The sequence below is a fragment of the Mesocricetus auratus genome, unplaced genomic scaffold (assembly GCF_017639785.1).
Source record: "Mesocricetus auratus isolate SY011 unplaced genomic scaffold, BCM_Maur_2.0 Super-Scaffold_100033, whole genome shotgun sequence".
Classification (NCBI taxonomy): domain Eukaryota; kingdom Metazoa; phylum Chordata; class Mammalia; order Rodentia; family Cricetidae; genus Mesocricetus; species Mesocricetus auratus.
In genome coordinates this window covers 12,384,328-12,402,607 of record NW_024429213.1, presented here as the reverse complement: position 1 = coordinate 12,402,607, position 18,280 = coordinate 12,384,328, and the positions used below count along the sequence as shown (strand labels likewise).

At 45.5% G+C, this 18,280-nt stretch overlaps 1 protein-coding gene across 1 annotated transcript; it reads left to right on the top strand.

Moving 5' to 3' along the window:
- The first annotated feature begins 2,903 nt into the window (after window positions 1–2,903).
- Window positions 2,904–3,808, top strand: LOC121135253 (ferritin heavy chain-like). Its single transcript, XM_040733768.1, has one exon. The coding sequence runs from the start codon at window positions 3,008–3,010 to the stop codon at window positions 3,671–3,673; it is 666 nt and encodes a 221-aa protein (XP_040589702.1). The 5' UTR covers window positions 2,904–3,007; the 3' UTR covers window positions 3,674–3,808.
- The last annotated feature ends 14,472 nt before the right edge of the window (window positions 3,809–18,280 follow it).

Below are 18,280 nucleotides of genomic sequence, written 5' to 3'. Positions count from 1 at the left end.
CTTTCCTTTATAATAAAGATCTCATTAAATCAATGACTAGAACAGCATAGCTTTAATTACTGATCAGAAGAACAGGGTTGGAGTTGTGTCTCATGTCCCATGAGAAAGCATGACATCCAAAACTGCTCAAAATGTCATTAGTATATAACTAAAAAGGGCTCCAGGAGCCTTAAAGATTGTATGACTACTATATAACAGAAGTTTGTCAGGTAAAAAAATCAAAGGCACAATATTGCCCTTAGAAAGACTTGATCTAAATAGGCTTGTCAGTCACCTAGGCAGGACAAAGTTCCTCCAGGAAAGCTATTTATTTTGGAGATTTCTTACAGAATAATAGAAATAAGTTTAAATTTGTATTTCCTTGGTGCCTAAGAATGGTAAACGTCTTTCTAAGAGGACATTTATGTTTCTTCTTTAAGAACTGTGTACTCAGATCATGAACCCATTTATTGACTTTCGGGTATTTAATTATTTGGTATTCCTTAAATATTCTAGAATTAGCTCACTGTCGATATAAGTAGGACAGAGGAAGGGCGGGGGAATAAAAAATTGTGAAGTAAAAATGGCATAATGAAAACCATAATTTTATTCTAAAAATTAATTTATAAAAGAAAATACTGCAATGCCTGCCTAGAATTGACATGTGAAGCAACCTTGTTTCTAATTTAAATTTAAAAATAAATAATAAAAATAAAAAGAAAACCATAATTTTATTCTAAAATTAATTTATAAAAGAAAACACTGCAATGCCTGCCTAAAATTTAGGTCACCCAAGTGATCTCTTTGATCATTGTCTACTCTCATCATTTGAGCATGCACCAATCTGTGAAATCAATATGACTTGTCTTTTACACTAACCACACCGTGTGTATCACACCTGAATACTGTCCCTGGAGATCACAAGGACCAGACAAATAACAGGAGTCAAGACTGAGATCTTAGTGACAGCAGATTTGCTTAAATGTGTATTATTGGTTGTTGGGAGACCTCATTCTCTAAGTATGTGTCTGATTGGTTTGAATAAAGCACTGTTATCCAATAGGGAAAGAAGATAGGTGGGACTAGGTGTCTAGGAGGTTTCTTGGAATTGTAGTGAGGATACCTCTCGCCATGTGATCTCCTGGGAGCAATGGGCACCCACCAATGAGTCCTCAAAAAGATAAGTTCTTAATTATGGGTTAATAATCAAATCAGAGGTAGCCGATTAGAAACCAAGCAAATGGCCAACAGCTTCATAATTAATACAGTGTCTTGCATGTTATTTGGGGGTGAAAGCTGCTAAGGGACCCAGGCGGGATCCCGAAACAGTTGGTCACCAAACACTTTTAGGTTTTCAGATATCTATTATGATGGTTTATTTTGATTAAATTTTTGTTTATATATAACTCAAAATAAAGGTTCTTCTTTATTCAGAATCCATGTGCATTTGAAAAAATGTGATTTTGAAAACATGTGTTATACTGGAATGTCAGTTACAACATAGTGTCCTCTGTATGTGACAGGAAAACTGCATTCATGAATGTGGTTGCCTAAAATAAAACTAAACTATGACAGCACAGTTGCCATGCCAGTGTGGAAGGGGTAAATCTCAAAAGGCCACACACCTAGATGAAGAGCTATAGACAATTAATGACTAGGGCAAGAGAGGGAGATTGAGACAGATAGACAGAGATTGAGAGAGAGAGATTATCAGTGTTACTCAGGTATAACCCCCTTATTGGTTGTTCAGTCCCAAGTGGGCAGTCCTAAATACATACACATAAGAGTAGCACTAAATGGACTTTACAGGTTTTATTTATGAGTAAGGGTGTGTACAGCAATAATAATTAAAGAATAACAGGTCATGAATTTGAGAAGTGAAATTTAAGGGTTCAGGGGAGAAGTCCAAGGTAAGAGAGTTAATAGAGATAGGATGTAAGAGTATTTATATATTATAATATTTAAAAAGCAACAAAAGAAAGATGCCATGCAACAGAGTTCAAGTGGAGGGTTTTTTATTAGGGAAAAGAAAAGGAAAGCAGGGAGCCCTGCCTCCAAGACAGGAGTAGTGGGAGACAGGACAGAGAGGCAGAGAGAAAGTGTGTGTGTGTGTGTGTGTGTGTGTGTGTGTGTGTGTCAGAGACAGACAGACAGGCAGGCAGACAGACAGATACAGAGAGATAAGGAGAGAAAGAAAGAGAGGAGGATGGGAGGTAGCCTGGGGCCTTTTAAGGGAGGGTAGTGAATGTTCCTTCAGCTGAGGGCATATCCTGTCAGAAAACCAAGGACAGGCCAGTACAGATGCCTGAATACTAACATTATACATGAAAGTTTTCAAAATTAAAACATGTTTCTAAATATTCCCTACTTATATCACTGATTATGCTTACCACTGCAACTATTTTCCTTTTTATATTATTTTCTCCCAGATTATAACGTGTAATAGTCTAATGGTTGCTTGAATAAAGGAGTCATGCTGACATTTGAATCATATGAAAATTCTGCAAGAAATAATTATCTATATTTGTTGAAGAATTTTTAAAGGACACTAGAGACATGTTAGTAGACAGTCATACAAAACATACTACAAATACAAACTTGAGAAGGTACAGAAATACAGTATGTTGTAGCAATCCTATTATCTAACAAATTAGACTGAAGGATGTCATTGGTATGCACATTGGAGTCACTGAGAAGAGCTGTCACTAAAACAAAACTCTAGGATGTTAAACATAACTAACTGCTGGAATCATGAAAAGCACCTCATCAACAAAACAATCACATGTAAACAGTGTTCACATAGCTTGCTTAAAGAAATGGGGTGATTTGTTAAAATATTAGTACTTTATTAATATGTTTTCGAATACTGTATACGTGAGATGATCAGTGCAGTCACGTGGGTTGCTATGGAGCTTAGATCTCACGTTCTAACGCCTCATAACGGTTCTGAGCCTCCATTATCACTCTCTGTGATTCTGCCGCTAGTTCAGCCAGGAGCCCAAGCTTGCGGGTGGATCTATCGTTCACCATGGGTTTTCTGCGAAAGTCTCGTCGTCGCCAGCGCAACCGCTGCCCACTCCGCTCCTCAAGGGCTACGCCTGCCTATCCATTGGTGTTTATGGCACCACCCATGGTCTTGGCACCACCCTTGGTCTCGCCACCATCTCACGTGCGTCACAACTACCACTTCGACTGCGAGGCCGCTGTTAACCGTCTTGTCCAGCTGCAGCTGTGTAACTCCTATGTCTACCTGTCCATGGCCTTCTACTTTGATCGTGAAGATGTGGCTCAGGAGAACTTGGCAAGCTTCTTCCTGAACAAGTCGCACGAGTGTTCTGCGCACGCCGAGATGTTCCTGGAACTGCAAAACCAGCGTGGTGGCCGCATCTCACTCGGCTCTGTCAGCAAGCCAGTCCGTGTTGATTGGATCAGCGGCCTTAAAGCCATGGAGTATGCCCTTCGACTGGAGCTGACCACCAACCAAAGCCTTGTGGGCCTGCAGCTGCTAGCCGCTAGCAAGAGCGATGCCCATCTATGCAGCTTCCTGAAGAACCATTTTCTGAACAAGCAAATTGAGATCCTCAAGGTGATAAGTGGCTACGTGACCAACATGCGCCAGATGGGGTCTCCAGATGACGGCATGGTTGAAAATCTATTTGGAAAACTTACCCTGGCTGGCAACAAAGAGAGCTGAGCTGAACGAAGTATAATAATTCTAAATTATTCCTCTCCAGGCTACCAGAATGGACACCTACATTGCCCTTCCAGCAAGTTCACTGGTTTTTCCTTCCCCTTTACCACTGTTTCCAATAAAGTCATTTGATTTCAATCAAATAAAGTGACTAGTTTATTTATGTTTACTTCCCCTTACTTCCCAAGAATAAGGGCCTATTCCATGGAGGTCTAAGACCAGGATTCTCATCACCCACCCCTGGCCATCCTCTTACAGCCCCAAATCTCCAAAGGGTGGAAGGGAAAGCTGATCCAAGAGCCCCAGAAGTAGCATTCTTTATAAATCATGTGCGCATAGGTGGTAAGATATGATGGGGTGTGACGGGGAGTGTGGTCAGAACCCTGGTGTCTGTGCTTAGTGTAAGCAAGTGAAGTACCAGGGATCAAAGTAGGACTGAGACGGGGCAGGGATTAAAACAAGCAGTGGATGTGGGGGAGAGGGGAGGCAGGGAAACTGGGAGGAGTGGAGAGAAGGGATGTTGTTGTTGGGATGGATTTTTTTTCTTTTTTATTGTTCATTTTTAAATTTAAATTTAAATTAGAAACAGGGTTGCTTCACAAGTCTTTTCCAGGTCCCTCACCCTTTCCCTCCCCTCCTGCCGTGCCCTCCCCCCAATCACCCCAACATCCCCTCATCTCCACTGGGATGGTGAGGGGCTCCTTTGGGGTGTCCAAAGTTTGTCATTTCATCCAGGGCAGGGCCTAGACCCTCCCCCAAGATTTCAGGGTGAGAGTGCTTATTGCTATGAACTTGCCTCTTAGCACAGCTTTCAAAGTGTCCCATAAGTTTGGGTATGTTGTGTCTTCATTCTCATTGAAATCTAGGAAATCTTTCATTTCTTTTTTTATTTCTCCATTGACCCTGGAATGGTGCAATTGTGCATTGTTCAATTTCCATTAGTTTGTAGGGTTTGTGCAATTTGTGTTGTTGTTTCCAGGCAATCCCCAGGTGCTGGAACGCAGGCCCGGATGCAGGGCCAGGTTTAATTGGTTCCTCCGGAACAGCTGTTTCCCTGTTCTCTTGGATCTGCTGGTTTCTTTGTCTCATTGGTGGGAGAGAGGAACTGGAGTCTGGGGTGCTTTGCTCCCGCTGGGATTGGAAGCCCTGTGCAGTTCCCAGGTGATCCCCAGGCACTGGAACACAGGCCCGGATGCAGGGCCTGTTGTACCTGCTCCCTCCAGAAGAGCTGGTCCCCTGGTCTCCCTGGATCTGCTGGTGGGGATGGATTATATGAGGGAAGGATAACTAAAATGAAAAACCAGGATGTTAGATCAGGCATTATTCAGTGATAGACTCCAAATTCTGTTTCACTGCTAAGGGCTCAGCAGCAAATATCCTAGGTATTGCTAGATATTGAAACATACCCAGTTTGGTTTGTGGTTTGCACACCCTTCCGGTGATGAATTTATCTTGATTCCTCTTATTCATATGTGCTTATAAACAAGGCAGATTATCAGTCCATGACTACTCCCAGAACTGGGATGTCTGATCTTTCTTTCACTCATTGGATGAGTCAGTGTTTCTACCTTAGTTTCAGTTTTAACTTTTGAGCTTCAAAATTTGTAAATAAATGAGGCATTATTCCTTGTATCGTTTAATGTCAGTGTTGCAATCAGACACAAAAACACTATAATGCCAAACTTCATACCTGATTCTCCTAGATCCATTAGTTAATATTTTCTTAAATAAAAATAGAAAGAACCACGTTACTCTTTATTTCTTTATGGTGTAGTAAAAAAGATAATAATGCTAACAATATAAACTCCATTTGAAAATAATAGCATACATTAATACAGTTATTTTTCTGACTCTCATAAATTTCCCTTTTTCCAAAACTCTATTCTTGAGACAATTCTCCTGATATCTGCATTTGTTATACATGTATGAATAAAAAAACTGCCCCTGTTTCCTTTTTGACAATCAATACCACTGAGGGCAAACACAGCATAGAAATACAGTCATACTTTCTCAAGGATAGTGTATTGTATTGGGGTTTTCCACAAAGGTTAAGCAAAAGATTACTGACATAATCTTATTTTGCCAATACATTTCTTTTTTGGATGTTTGAGTCTTTTTTTCTGGTGTTTCCTTGCATAAAAATATGAAGATTTTAATGACCACATCTCAAACGAGACCATGCAAAATAAGCGAGTGTGTATAATATGACAGTATTTTTACTTCATTAGCCTCCTGTGCTTCAAAACTTAGTTGTGGGAGACTGGGGGAGGGGAGGGTTGGAGTAGAAGGAGAATGAGAGAAGAGGAGTGTGGAGGGGAACATGAAGAATCAGGAAGATTGAGTATGGGGAAGAATAGAGGAGAGCAAGAAAAGAGATGCCTTAATAGAGGGAGCCATCATAGGTTTAAAGAGAAATCTGGCACGAGGGAAATGTCCAGAGATCTACAAGCATGACCCCAACTGAGAATCTAAGCAATAGTAGAGAGGCTACCTTAAAAGCCCTTCCCGTATAATGAGACTGATGACTGCCATAGATGCCATCCTAGATCCTTCATCCAGTAGCTGATGAAGCAGAAGCAGACACCCATAGCTAAGCACTGAGTCAAAGTGGAATTCAGTTGTAGAGAGGCAGGAGTGATGAGCAAAGGGATCAAGTTCATGCTGAGGAAACCCACAGAAACAGCTGACCTGAGCACGTGGGAGTTCACACAGCCCAGTCTGACAGCTGGGGAACCAGTGTAGGACCAAACCAGGCCCCCTCAGTGTGGGTGTCAGTTAGGAGGCCTGGGCAATCTATGGGACTTCTGCCAGTGGAACCAGTATTTATCCCTAGTGCACAAATGGACTTTGGGAGCCCATTCCCCATAGAAAGCTACTCTCTCAGCCTAGGTACACAGGGGAGGGCCTAGCCCCTTTCCCAAATGATGTGACATACTTTTTTTTATCATTTTTTATTTTAATATTAAATAGCTTGTTTTGCATGTCAATCCCAGTTCCCTCTTCCTCCCCTCCTCCTGCACTCCCCTTCCTCTCCTCCCTCCCACCCTATTGCCAAATCCTTCCACATAGGGGATATCTAGAGTCTGTCATTTTAATCTGGGTAGGGTCCAGGCACTCCCCTAAGAGTCCAGGCTGAGAGAGCATCCCTCTTTGTGCTATAGGCACGCGAAGACTGTTTATATACCAGGGATAGACACTGATCCACAGCTCAGGGCCCCATAGGTTGCCCAGGCCTTCTCGCTGACACTCACATTTGGGGGGTCCAGATCAGTCCCATGCTGGCCTCCCCACTGTCAGTCTGGGGTCCAAGAGCTCTCCCCTGTTCAGATCAGCTGTCTCTGCTGGTTTTGCCAGCCCATTCTTTGCCAATTTGCTCATCACTCCTCTCTCTCTGTCACTGGGTTCCTTGGGTTCAGTTCAGTGATTAATTGTGTGTTTGCCTCTGCTTCCATCAGTCACAGGTTGAAGGCTCCCGGATGGTTATAGACATCAAGTTCATTATCAGGAATGGGCATTCGAGGTGATCTCTCCACTATTGCTTAACTTGCCAGTTGGTGTTATCCCTTTAGATCACTCAAGGTCACTCTGGTGCCTGATCTGTATTCGATCCTATGATTCCCTCTTCCCCCTATTCTACCCCACCCCTCAACTTCCTGTTCCCCCATGACCAACTCTCTTCCTCTTCACCCCCTCTCTTCTTCCCAGGTCCCACTCCCCCACCCCTTGCCGTGTTCCCCATCCATTCAGGGGATCTTGTCTCAATCCTCTTCTCTTGGGTACTATGCATATATGCATATCTTTTAGGTTCTTTCCTGTTTCCCAGACTCTCTATCAGTGGAAGTGCAGACTGGCACTATCCTGATGCATGTCTAAAATCCATATATGAGTGAGTACATACCATGTTTGTCTTTTTGCGACTGGGTTACCTCACTCAGGATGGTTTCTTCCAGTGCTATCCATTTCCCTGCGAATTTCAAGATTCCATTGTTTTTTTTCTGCTGAGTAATACTCCATTGTGTAAATGTACCACATTTTCTCTATCCACTCTTCAGTTGAGGGGCATCTAGGTTCCTTCCAGGTTCTGGCTATTACAAATAATGCTGCTATGAACATAGTGGAGCAGATGCCCTTGTTGTATGAACTTGCCTCATTTGGATATATGCCTAAGAGTGGAATTGCTGGGTCTAGTGGTATATTAATTCCCATTTTCCTGAGGAATCTCCATACTGATTTCCAAAGAGGCTGTATGAGTCGGCACTCCCACCAGCAGTGGAGGAGTGTTCCTCTCTCTCCACATCCTCTCCAGCATAAATTGTCTTCGGTGTTTGTGATTTTAGCCATTCTGACAGGAGTAAGATGGTATCTCAGAGTTGTTTTGATTTGCATTTCCCTGATGGCTAAGGATGTTGAGCACTTTCTTAAGTGTCTCTTGGCCATTTTAGCCTCCTCTACTGAGAATTCTCTATTTAGCTCTGTACCCCACCTTTTAATTGGATCCTTTGGTGTTTTGGAGACTTGTTTCTTGAGTTCTTTGTAAATTTTGGAGATTAGCCCTCTGTCAGATGTAGGGTTAGTGAATATCTTTTCCCATTCTGTGGCCTGCCTTTTTGTCTTTTTGACTGTGTCCTTTGCCTTACAGAAGCTCTTTAGTTTCAGAAGGTCCCATTTGTTAATTGTCGATCTCAGTGCCTGTGCCACTGGTGTTATGTTTAGGAAGTGGTCTCCTGTACCAACTCGTTGAAGAGTATCTCCCACTTTCTCTTCTAAAAGTTTCAGTGTGGCTGGATTTATGTTGAGATCTTTGATCCATTTGGACTTAAGTTTTGTACAAGGCGATAAACATGGATCTATCTGCAGTCTTCTGCATACCAGTACCCAGTTATGCCAGCACCATTTGTTGAAGATGCTTTCTTTTTTCCATTGTACAGTTTTAGCTTCTTTGTCAAAAATCAAGTGTTCATAGGTGTGTGGGTTAAAATTAGAGCTTTCGATTCGGTTCCATTGGTCTACCTGCCTATTTTTGTGCCAATACCAAGCTGTTTTCAGGACTATAGCTCTATAATAGAGCTTGAAGTCAGGTATGGTGATGCCTCCTGAAGTTCCTTTATTGTATAGGGATGTTTTAGCTATCCTGGGCCTTTTGTTTTTCCATATAAAGTTGATTAATGTTCTTTCCAGGTCCTTGAAGAATTGTGATGGAATTTTGATAGGGATTGCATTGAATCTGTAGACTGCTTTTGGCAAGATTGCCATTTTTATTATGTTGATCCTACCAATCCAAGAGCATGGGAGATCTTTCCATTTTCTGGTATCTTCTTTGATTTCTTTCTTTAAAGACACAAAGTTCTTGATATACAGGTCTTTAATTTCCTTGGTTAACATTATCCCCAGATATTTGATGCTGTTTTTGGCTATTGTAAAGGGTGATGTTTCTCTGATTTCTTTCTCAGTCACTTCATCATCTGTATATAATAGGGCCACTGATTTTTTGAGTTTACCTTGTATCCTGCCACATTGCTGAAGGTGTTTATCAGCTCTAGGAGTAACCTTGCGGAGTTTTTTGGGTCACTTATGTAAACTATCATATCATCTGCAAATAGTGAAAGTTTAACTTCTTCTTTCCTATTTGTATCCCCTTTATCTCCTTATTGCTGTAGCTAGAACTTCAAGTACAACATTGAAGAGATATGGAGAGAGTGGACAGCCTTGTCTTGTTCCTGATTTTAGAGGAATTGCTTTGAGTTTCTCTCCATTTAGTTTGATGTTAGCTGTTGGTTTACTGTATATTGCTTTTATTATATTCAGGTACGTTCCTGTTATCCCTGATCTCTCTAGGACCTTTATCATGAAGGGGTGCTAGATTTTGTCAAAGGCTTTTTCAGCATCTAGTGAGATGATCATGTGGTTTTTCTTTCGCAGATTGTTAATATGGTGGATTACATTGATAGATTTTCTAATGTTGAACCATCCCTGCATTCCTGGAATGAAGCCTACTTGATCATGGTGGATGATTTTTCTGGTGTTTTCTTGAATCCGGTTTGCCAGTATTTTATTGAGTATTTTTGCATCAATGTTCATGAGGGAAATTGGTCTATAGTTCTCTTTCTTAGTTGTGTCTTTGTGTGGCTTGGGTATCAAGGTAATTGTAGCCTCGTAGAAAGAGTTTGGCAGTGAGCCTCCTGCTTCTATTGTGTGGAATACTTTGAGGAGTATTGGAATTAGCTCTTCTTTGAATTTCTTGTAGAATTCTGCACTGAAGCCATCTGGGCCTGGGCTTTTTTTTATTTGGGAGACTTTTGATGACTGCTTCTATTTCATTAGGGGTTATAGGTCTGTTTAGATTGTTTATCTGTTCTTGATTTAGTGTTGGCAAGTGATATCTATCCAGGAAATCGTCCATTTCCTTTAAATTTTCAAATTTTGTGGAGTACAGATTTTCAAAGTATGCCCTGATGATTCTCTGGATTTCCACAAAGTCTGTTGTTATGTCCCCTTTTTCATCCCTGATTTTGTTAATTAGCATGCTCTCCCTCTGTCATTTTGTTAGTTTGGACAGACAAAAGACAGTTCTCTTTTGTTGATTTTTCTCAAAGAACCAACTCTTTGTTACATTGATTCTTCTCAGTGTTTTTCTGGTTTTTACTTGATTGATTTCAGCCCTCCATTTGATTATTTCCTGGTGTCTGCTCCTCCTGGGTGAGTTTGCTTCTTTTTGTTCTAGAACATTCAGCTGTGCTATTAAATCTCTAGTATGACTGTTCTCCAGTTTTTTCATGTGGGCACTTAGTGCTATAAACTTTCCTCTCAGCACTGCTTTCAAAGTGTCCCATAAGTTTGTGTATGTTGTGTCTTCATTCTCATTGAAATCGAGGAAGTCTTTAATTTCTTTTTTTATTTGTTCCTTTACCCAGGGATGGTACAATTGTATATCCCTTTGTATTTGGGTGGAATGTTCTATAGATGTCTGTTAAACCCAGTTGGGTCCTAACTTCTATTAGTTCTTTTGTTTCTTTGTTAATTTTCTGTCTGGAGGTCCTGTCTAGCGGTGAGAGCGGAGTGTTGAAGTCTCCTACTACTAGTGTGTGAGATTTTATGTGCATTTTGAGCTTTAGTAATGTTTCTTTCACGAATGTAGGTGCCTTTGTATTTGGAGCATAGATGTTTAAAATTGAGATTTCGTCTTGATGTATTTTTCCTTTGATGAATATGAAGTGTCCTTCTTCATCTCTTTTGATTGATTTTAATTTGAAGTCTAATTTGTTAGATATTAGGATTGCTACACCCGCTTGTTTCTTGGGACCGTTTGATTGGATGATCTTTTCCCAACCCTTTACTCTGAGATAACGTCTGTTTTTTTTGAAAGACCCCAAAAGGGATACTTTCACGGAAGGGAGACCCGAACCCAAGGAACAACGAGACCACGAGCTTGGATGCAGCAGCAAGAGGCTTTATTGATAATACACGGGTACCCGGGGCGTCTCAGTCTCGGGAACTGAGAGCCCCGAGCTGGGGACTCAGGGGTTCTTTTATAGCAAAAAGCGCAGTACAGAAGCGAGAAGCCTAGTTACAGGACCCTGATTGGGCAATTTAAATGAGGCTGGGGCTCAGAACGAGGGCAATTGAGGTTTTGCTTGGAACTCAAGTCTTGGCCTTGGCCCTATCTGAGGAACAATAAGTCTCTGTGCTTGCCCAATCTTGCTGGGTTGGCTATGCAGACAGCAGACACCTGTGTCCCTGGGCAGAGTTCCCTTCTGATAGTAGTGACTATTCAGCTGTGGGGGAAACGGAATTTTCCATAAGCCTCAGCTGCCTGTGTATACTGGGCCGGGGTCTTTCATTCCCCCATTGTTCTTGTAACTGAATGGAATCTTTCATTCAAGGGTTTCTGCTATCTCGAAATCCCTTTGCTTTAGCTGCTGGTACTGTTGGGTTAAGACCAGGGATTGTAACCTTTCTTTTATGAACTGGGTCAGTCTGTTTAAGATGTATGGCCCAAACATCACGGGAACCAAAGTAATATTGAATACTCGGTGAGGACTTCCCTCAATAAGGGGAAAGGTAAGCATGAAGCATAAAAAGGCAATCAAACAACTCGGGAGAGTCTTATCTTTAGAAGATTTTGAGTGCGTTGGGCCTTTCATCCTGGGTCTGAATCCTCAGGGAGGCAGCTTTCACATGCGAGGCGTGTATCCAAGCAGCAATCCCGTCCACTTTGAGAGTAGTAGGGGTCGTCAACAGGACCGTGTATGGTCCCTTCCAGCGGGGTTCAAGGTTCTTAGCCTGGTGGCGCCGGACCCAAACGCTGTCTCCCACGTGGTAGGAGTGAGGGACGATAGGGTGTCTCCTCTGGTCTTGGTAGGCTTGGGCCAGAGGCTTCCAGACTTCCTGCTGGACCAGCTGGAGTGCCTGCAGGGGAGCTTGAAGAGAGGAGGAATTGGCATAGTCAGAAATATCCTGGTCAAAGAACTGAACAAAGGGAATGGTGGTTCCATATAAAATCTCAAAAGGGGTGAGGCCATGGGGGCCCGGTGTATTCCGGACACGATAGAGGGCAAGGGGGAGCAAGAGGACCCAGTCTTTAGTGCCAGCTGCAAGCGATAATTTAGTTAGAGTCTCCTCAATGGTTCTATTCATTTGCTCTACCTGTCCTGAGCTTTGGGGTCAGTAAGCACAATGCAATTTCCAATTAATCCCCAACAAGGTGGCCACAGACTGACTTACCTGAGAAACAAAGGCAGGCCCGTTGTCTGTCCCCAATACCTGTGGCATTCTGTAACGGGGGAAGATTTCTTCAAGAAGTTTCTTGGTGACCACCTTTGTCGTCTCGTGCTTGGTGGGGTAGGCTTCAGTCCATCCCGAGAAGGTGTCAACAAAAACCAGGAGGTCTGTGAAATCTATTTCCCAGTGCACCCCAGGCCAGTGCCCCCGAGCTCGGGTCCCCATGGGTAGCTTTAGCCTGGTCGCATTTACGCGGGCGCAGGCGTCACATCGCTCAGTCACTTGTTTTAGTGTTTCTTTCATTTCCAACAGGTGGCGGGTATTTTCTTCCCGGGCTAATAGTTCTTGCATGTTCCTGGAGCTCAAATGAGTGAGTTTGTGTAGGCTGCTAATCAGACTACAGCTGCTTGAAGGAGGTGACTGCTGTTTCCCATGGCCAGGGCAGCCTCCCGGGCGGCCCGGTCTGCCCTCCGGTTTCCCCGGGCAACTGGGTTGTCACCTCTCTGATGCCCTGGGCAATGTATGATGTCGTGACAAAGGCATAACGGCTGTCTATGTAGACAGCAAGTTTCTTACCTTCCGCCAGCTTCAGAGCCTGTGTTAACAGAGGTGGGACCCAGTCACGGAAGAAACCAGAGGCTACTGGCACTCCCGCGCCGGCTTTCCGCTCGGCTCCCGGACTCGGGCCGTGCGGCTCCCACCGCTCCTTCCTCGGCTCGCTTCTGCCCCGCCCCCGCTCCATCCCCCACAGCGCGCGCTTGAGCGTTTCCGAGCCGTGGCTGTTCCCGCAGTCTTGGCTCCCTCCCCTTGATGTACAAAGCTGCTTTCGTCCGTGAACCAGACGTAGTCGGGGTTGGGAAGGGGTTGATCCGTGAGGTCAGCTCTCGTCCCATGGACCTCGGCCAGGACCTGCAAGCAGTCATGAGTCTCTGCTTCCCCAGGAAGGGGGAAGTAGCGAGGCGGGGTTTAGGGTCACCGGAGCCCCGGAGTGAATTCGGTCCTTGTCCAGCAACAGAGTCTGGTAATGGGTCATCCTGGCATTGGTGAGCCAGCGGCCCGGTGGCTGCCTGATGACCACCTCCATAGCATGGGGGGCATAGATAGTCAAAGGCTGCCCCGAAGTCAGTTTGTCAAAGGGTTAAGTCAGATCAGGTAACCCCAGAGCTGGGGAGCTGAGCAGAGTCTTCTTGATGTCCATCAAGGCTTTCTCCTGGCTCTCCCCCCAGTCAAATGTAGCCCCCGTCTTGGTGAGGGGGTACAGGGGTGCTGCCATTTCCGCGAACCCGGGGATCCATAGCCTACAGAAACCTGCCATTCCCAAGAATTCCCGCAGCTTTTTTTATGGGGGGGATGTCGAGGATGGCCTGTTTGCAGGCTTCTGTTAGCCAATGTTTTCCATCCTGGATTCTGTACCCCAAGTAGGTGACCTGGGTCCGGCAGATTTGGGCCTTCTTGGCAGAGGCCCTATACCCCAAGTCTCCTAAAGTCTTTAAGAGAGCTTCTGTCCCCCTAAGGCATTCCTCCTCTGTTTTGGTGGCTATCAGGATGTCATTGTAAGAGGATGACCTCAGGATGGTGGACTCTAAACCCGGCCAAGTCCTGATGTAAGGCCTCATCAAAGAGGGTGGGGCTATTTTTGAACCCTTGGGGCGACCTAGTCCATGTAAGTTGTCCCGAGATTCCCAGGTCTGCATCCTGCCATTCAAAGGCAAACAGTGGCTGACTGTCTTTGTGTAATCGCAGGCAGAAGAAGGCATCCTTTAAATCCAGGACTGAGTACCAAACATAGTCAGGTGGCAGTCCACTCAGGAGGTTATAGGGATTGGGGACCGTGGGGTGTATGTCCTCAACCCGCTCATTGACTTCCCGGAGGTCCTGGACCGGCCTATAGTCATTGGTTCCTGGCTTCTTGACTGGCAACAGGGGAGTGTTCCAGGGGGACCGGCAGGGGGTTAAAATGCCCTGCTCCAGTAGCCTCTTAATGTGAGGTTTGATCCCATCGCGGGCCTCCCGGGACACGGGATATTGTTTAATTGAGGCCGGGAGAGCAGACGCCTTCAAATGGACTATGATGGGAGCCTGTTGAAGGGCTAGTCCCATTCCTCCAGTCTCTGCCCAGGACTGGGGAAAGTCTGTCAGCCAGCGGTCCTCGACCTTAAAAGAGTCATCCTTGGGCTCATGTATTCTATATTCCTCTTCTAAGGCTATGGTCAGCACCGTGAGTGGGGCCCCTTCTGGCCCCGTGACTCTTATGTTGGCTTTCTCGAATTGTACTTGAGCCTTTAACTTCGTTAGGAGGTCTCGACCCAGGAGGGGGTATGGACAGTCAGGAACATGTAAAAAGGAGTGCATCACCTTACCGGTCGCTAGGTAGAGCTGGCGGTCCGTGGTCCATCGATACTGCTTCCCGCCGATGGCCCCCTTTGTCCCTCTCTCTACCTATCCTGTCTCTGCTCTGCGACTACTGTGGCCAACAGTTTAGTCATTTCTCTGTTACGCCTCTTGTCCCTTGCTATCTCCCTCTCTCTAATTTCCTGTCTCTGACATTCTGTCTCCATCTTTTTCTCTCTCTCTCTCTGCCTGAGCTTCTCTTTTATTAAAAAATGCGTTCTGCCTCCCTCAATACATTTGGTAGTGTATACCCCTGTCATATGGGGTATACATTCTGTAAGCTTCCTTAAGTCTTTCTAAAAATGCGGCTGGCGATTCCTCTGCCTTCTGAACTCTCTGTCTTACCTGGGCCAAATTTGTAGATCGCTTACCCGTCCCTCGGAGACTCGCTACAAGCAACTGGCAATAAAGACGGGGCGGTCAAGGGGGAAAGCAGCGTCAATTTCATTTGGAAGCTGCGTAGGTTGTCCATTTGCCCCAGGAACATTTTTTTTTCCGGGCTTCAAGAAGGACCCGCTGTAGTGAGAACCGATTCTAATAGATCAGTCAGTCTCACGGGGTCTGCTGAAAATGAAGGGTTATTATTTTTCCAGTAATAAAGATCTGAGGCAGAGAACGGCCAGTACTGCAACTGGCCATCGGGGCCCGTACGGGGAGGCAGGGTGGTTGAATCCGGAGCGGGCTGAGGCTGCGGTGCCGCCCGGAAGAGCCGGAGCAGACGCCGGGGAGCGGGGCGAGGGGCGGGGGCGAGGGGTGTGGCGGCCGCTCTCTGTCCGTACCCGGTCCACCGCGGGCCGCAGGGAGGCAGACGAAGCTCCCCTCGCACCGCCGCCGGTCGCGCCATCACACTCAGGGCGCCCTTCCCGCAGCGGCCGGGACGCTGAACGCTAACCGGAAATGAGCCACAGCCCTAGCAGTGCCTGCAGCTGCGGCGGTGGCGGGGGTTAGGGAAGAGGAGGGGAGAGGGAGGGTCATAGACCAGCACTTCCCAGGTAACTATATAGGGTACTTGGTCCGGGTGGCCCTGAGGTCCAGGATCCATGACTTTCTCCTTCACCTGGAAGATAATTTGAGGGTTAAAGGTGCCATCTCGTGGCCAGCCAACATCAAAAGTTGGCCATTCAGAAGAGCAAAAGGTGATCCATTGCTTCTTGCGCGCATCGACAGACCGGTTGTGAGCATATTCCTGAACCTGTTGCCAATGTGAAAGGGTCAGGCTAGGCGGAGTGGTAACTGTCTGGCCCATTTTCTCGAGAGCGATGACAAACGACACTAAGACGGACGAACAGATAAGAAACAAAAACAAACAGATTTTCACTGCGCGGCTTTGACGTAAAGTCAAAAGCAAAAATTCAGATGGGTTCGGGAACGGGGGCCTTGTGCTCCCGTCCTCGTCCCCTACAAGGATGGAAAATCCCAGCGGGACTTCCCCAAACAAACAGGGCAGATTCCTAGGCATCTACCCCAAACAGACGAGTCCCTAAGGACTCCAGATACAGACGGGGCAGATTCCTAGACACCTACCCCAACCAGACGAGTCCCTAAGGACTCCAGACGCTACCAGGACGTCTCCTGGAGCTGCGGTCAGGAGTACGAATCCGTCAATTCCTCCTCGGTGCCACCAAATACAGATGTATACAGCTGTATACTACAGACGCAGGCGCGAGAAAATAACAGGCATAGACAGACAGCAGACAACAGAAATTGAGTCCGGACAATTCTTACCTCCCAGAAGTGGGTCGGTGGTCCCTGGGCGGGGGTCTCAATCTTCCCGGCCAACGCACCAAATGAAAGACCCCAAAAGGGATACTTTCACGGAAGGGAGACCCGAACCCAAGGAACAACGAGACCACGAGCTTGGATGCAACAGCAAGAGGCTTTATTGATAATACACGGGTACCCGGGGCGTCTCAGTCTCGGGAACTGAGAGCCCCGAGCTGGGGACTCAGGGGTTCTTTTATAGCAAAAAGCGCAGTACAGAAGCGAGAAGCCTAGTTACAGGACCCTGATTGGGCAATTTAAATGAGGCTGGGGCTCAGAACGAGGGCAATTGAGGTTTTGCTTGGAACTCAAGTCTTGGCCTTGGCCCTATCTGAGGAACAATAAGTCTCTGTGCTTGCCCAATCTTGCTGGGCTGGCTATGCAGACAGCAGACACCTGTGTCCCTGGGCAGAGTTCCCTTCTGATAGTAGTGACTATTCAGCTGTGGGGGAAACGGAATTTTCCATAAGCCTCAGCTGCCTGTGTATACTGGGCCGGGGTCTTTCATTTGATGTTGAGATGTGTTTCTTGTATGCGGCAGAAGGAAGGGTTCTGTCTTCGTATCCATTCTGCTAGTCTGTGTCTTTTTATAGGCATGTTGAGGCCGTTGACATTGAGGGATATTAATGACCATTGATTGGTGATCCTTGTTTGTGCATTTGGCTTTGTTAGGCTGGAACTTGGAAAACATCAACACAAAGCTTGTTCTGATGGGGCCCTACAACTCGACATTTCCCACATCTCTTCCAACTGAGATCTAACAAAAGCAAGATTAAACTAATGGCTCAGTAATGCCTCCATAGGAAAATGATGACCCTTGGAGGGCAGGGCTACTGTGTTTAGCAGGGGGTATGCCACATTCTAGACCTTAAATTCCATACTGAAATTTTAGAAATTTGTTAAATTCTGCTAAGCTGGTATACCTCCATCCAGTAGGTATATTTAAGAGCAATAAAAGAATTCTAATTGTATTGTTGAAATAGCAAACTTATCAGAAAATCATAAACACATTCATTGAGTCTTTCTATCATCAAGAGCTGAGCAGGGTCAGGCATAAATAGTACTTAGATAAGAGGATTCCATGAGTAAATGTCACGACCACCTTGACCAGCAAGGAAGATGCGACTCAGGAATCCTTCTCACAAGCAGTTTATTCAGGAACCTTGAACAAATCTTCTGACGCCAGGGAGTGCCCGCCCACAGTTTAAAAAGGCCCTTGGGCGGCCAACCCCGGTAAGCCATGTGGCGACAGCAGATAGGTCCACATACGAGGAAGCAAGCCTGATATCCAGCCTTGACCAAATAAGGAGTTGTTTATCACAGAGAGCACTTGCTATCGGGCTAGCAGAGGCGGAAGCCAGCACCATCTTAAGGGTGCGGCACTTCCCAGCTCTCTACAGTTCCCCTTTTTTGTTTAAAATGCAACAGGCAAGAGTAGAGGTCTGATCTCTGACATAGACAGGGACATTGTACTGATTTTTGTTTGGTGTCATCCACCCAACAAACATCAGACCCGTCCGAATACCCTTTTTTCAGAGGCGGGACTCTTGGGTACCAACCCGCATGCAATCAGACATGCTCTTCTCTGGGTCATTATTAGCTGACTCAGAGTGCAGTGCTCTGCCTCGCATCCTGAGCGTATTTAATTAGTTTTTAAGGTGGCTAACCATGCCTGTGAGGGACTGTCCTGCTTCAATAGCGGTAAAGGCCTGAATGATCATGGCTGCATTGTGTCTTTTT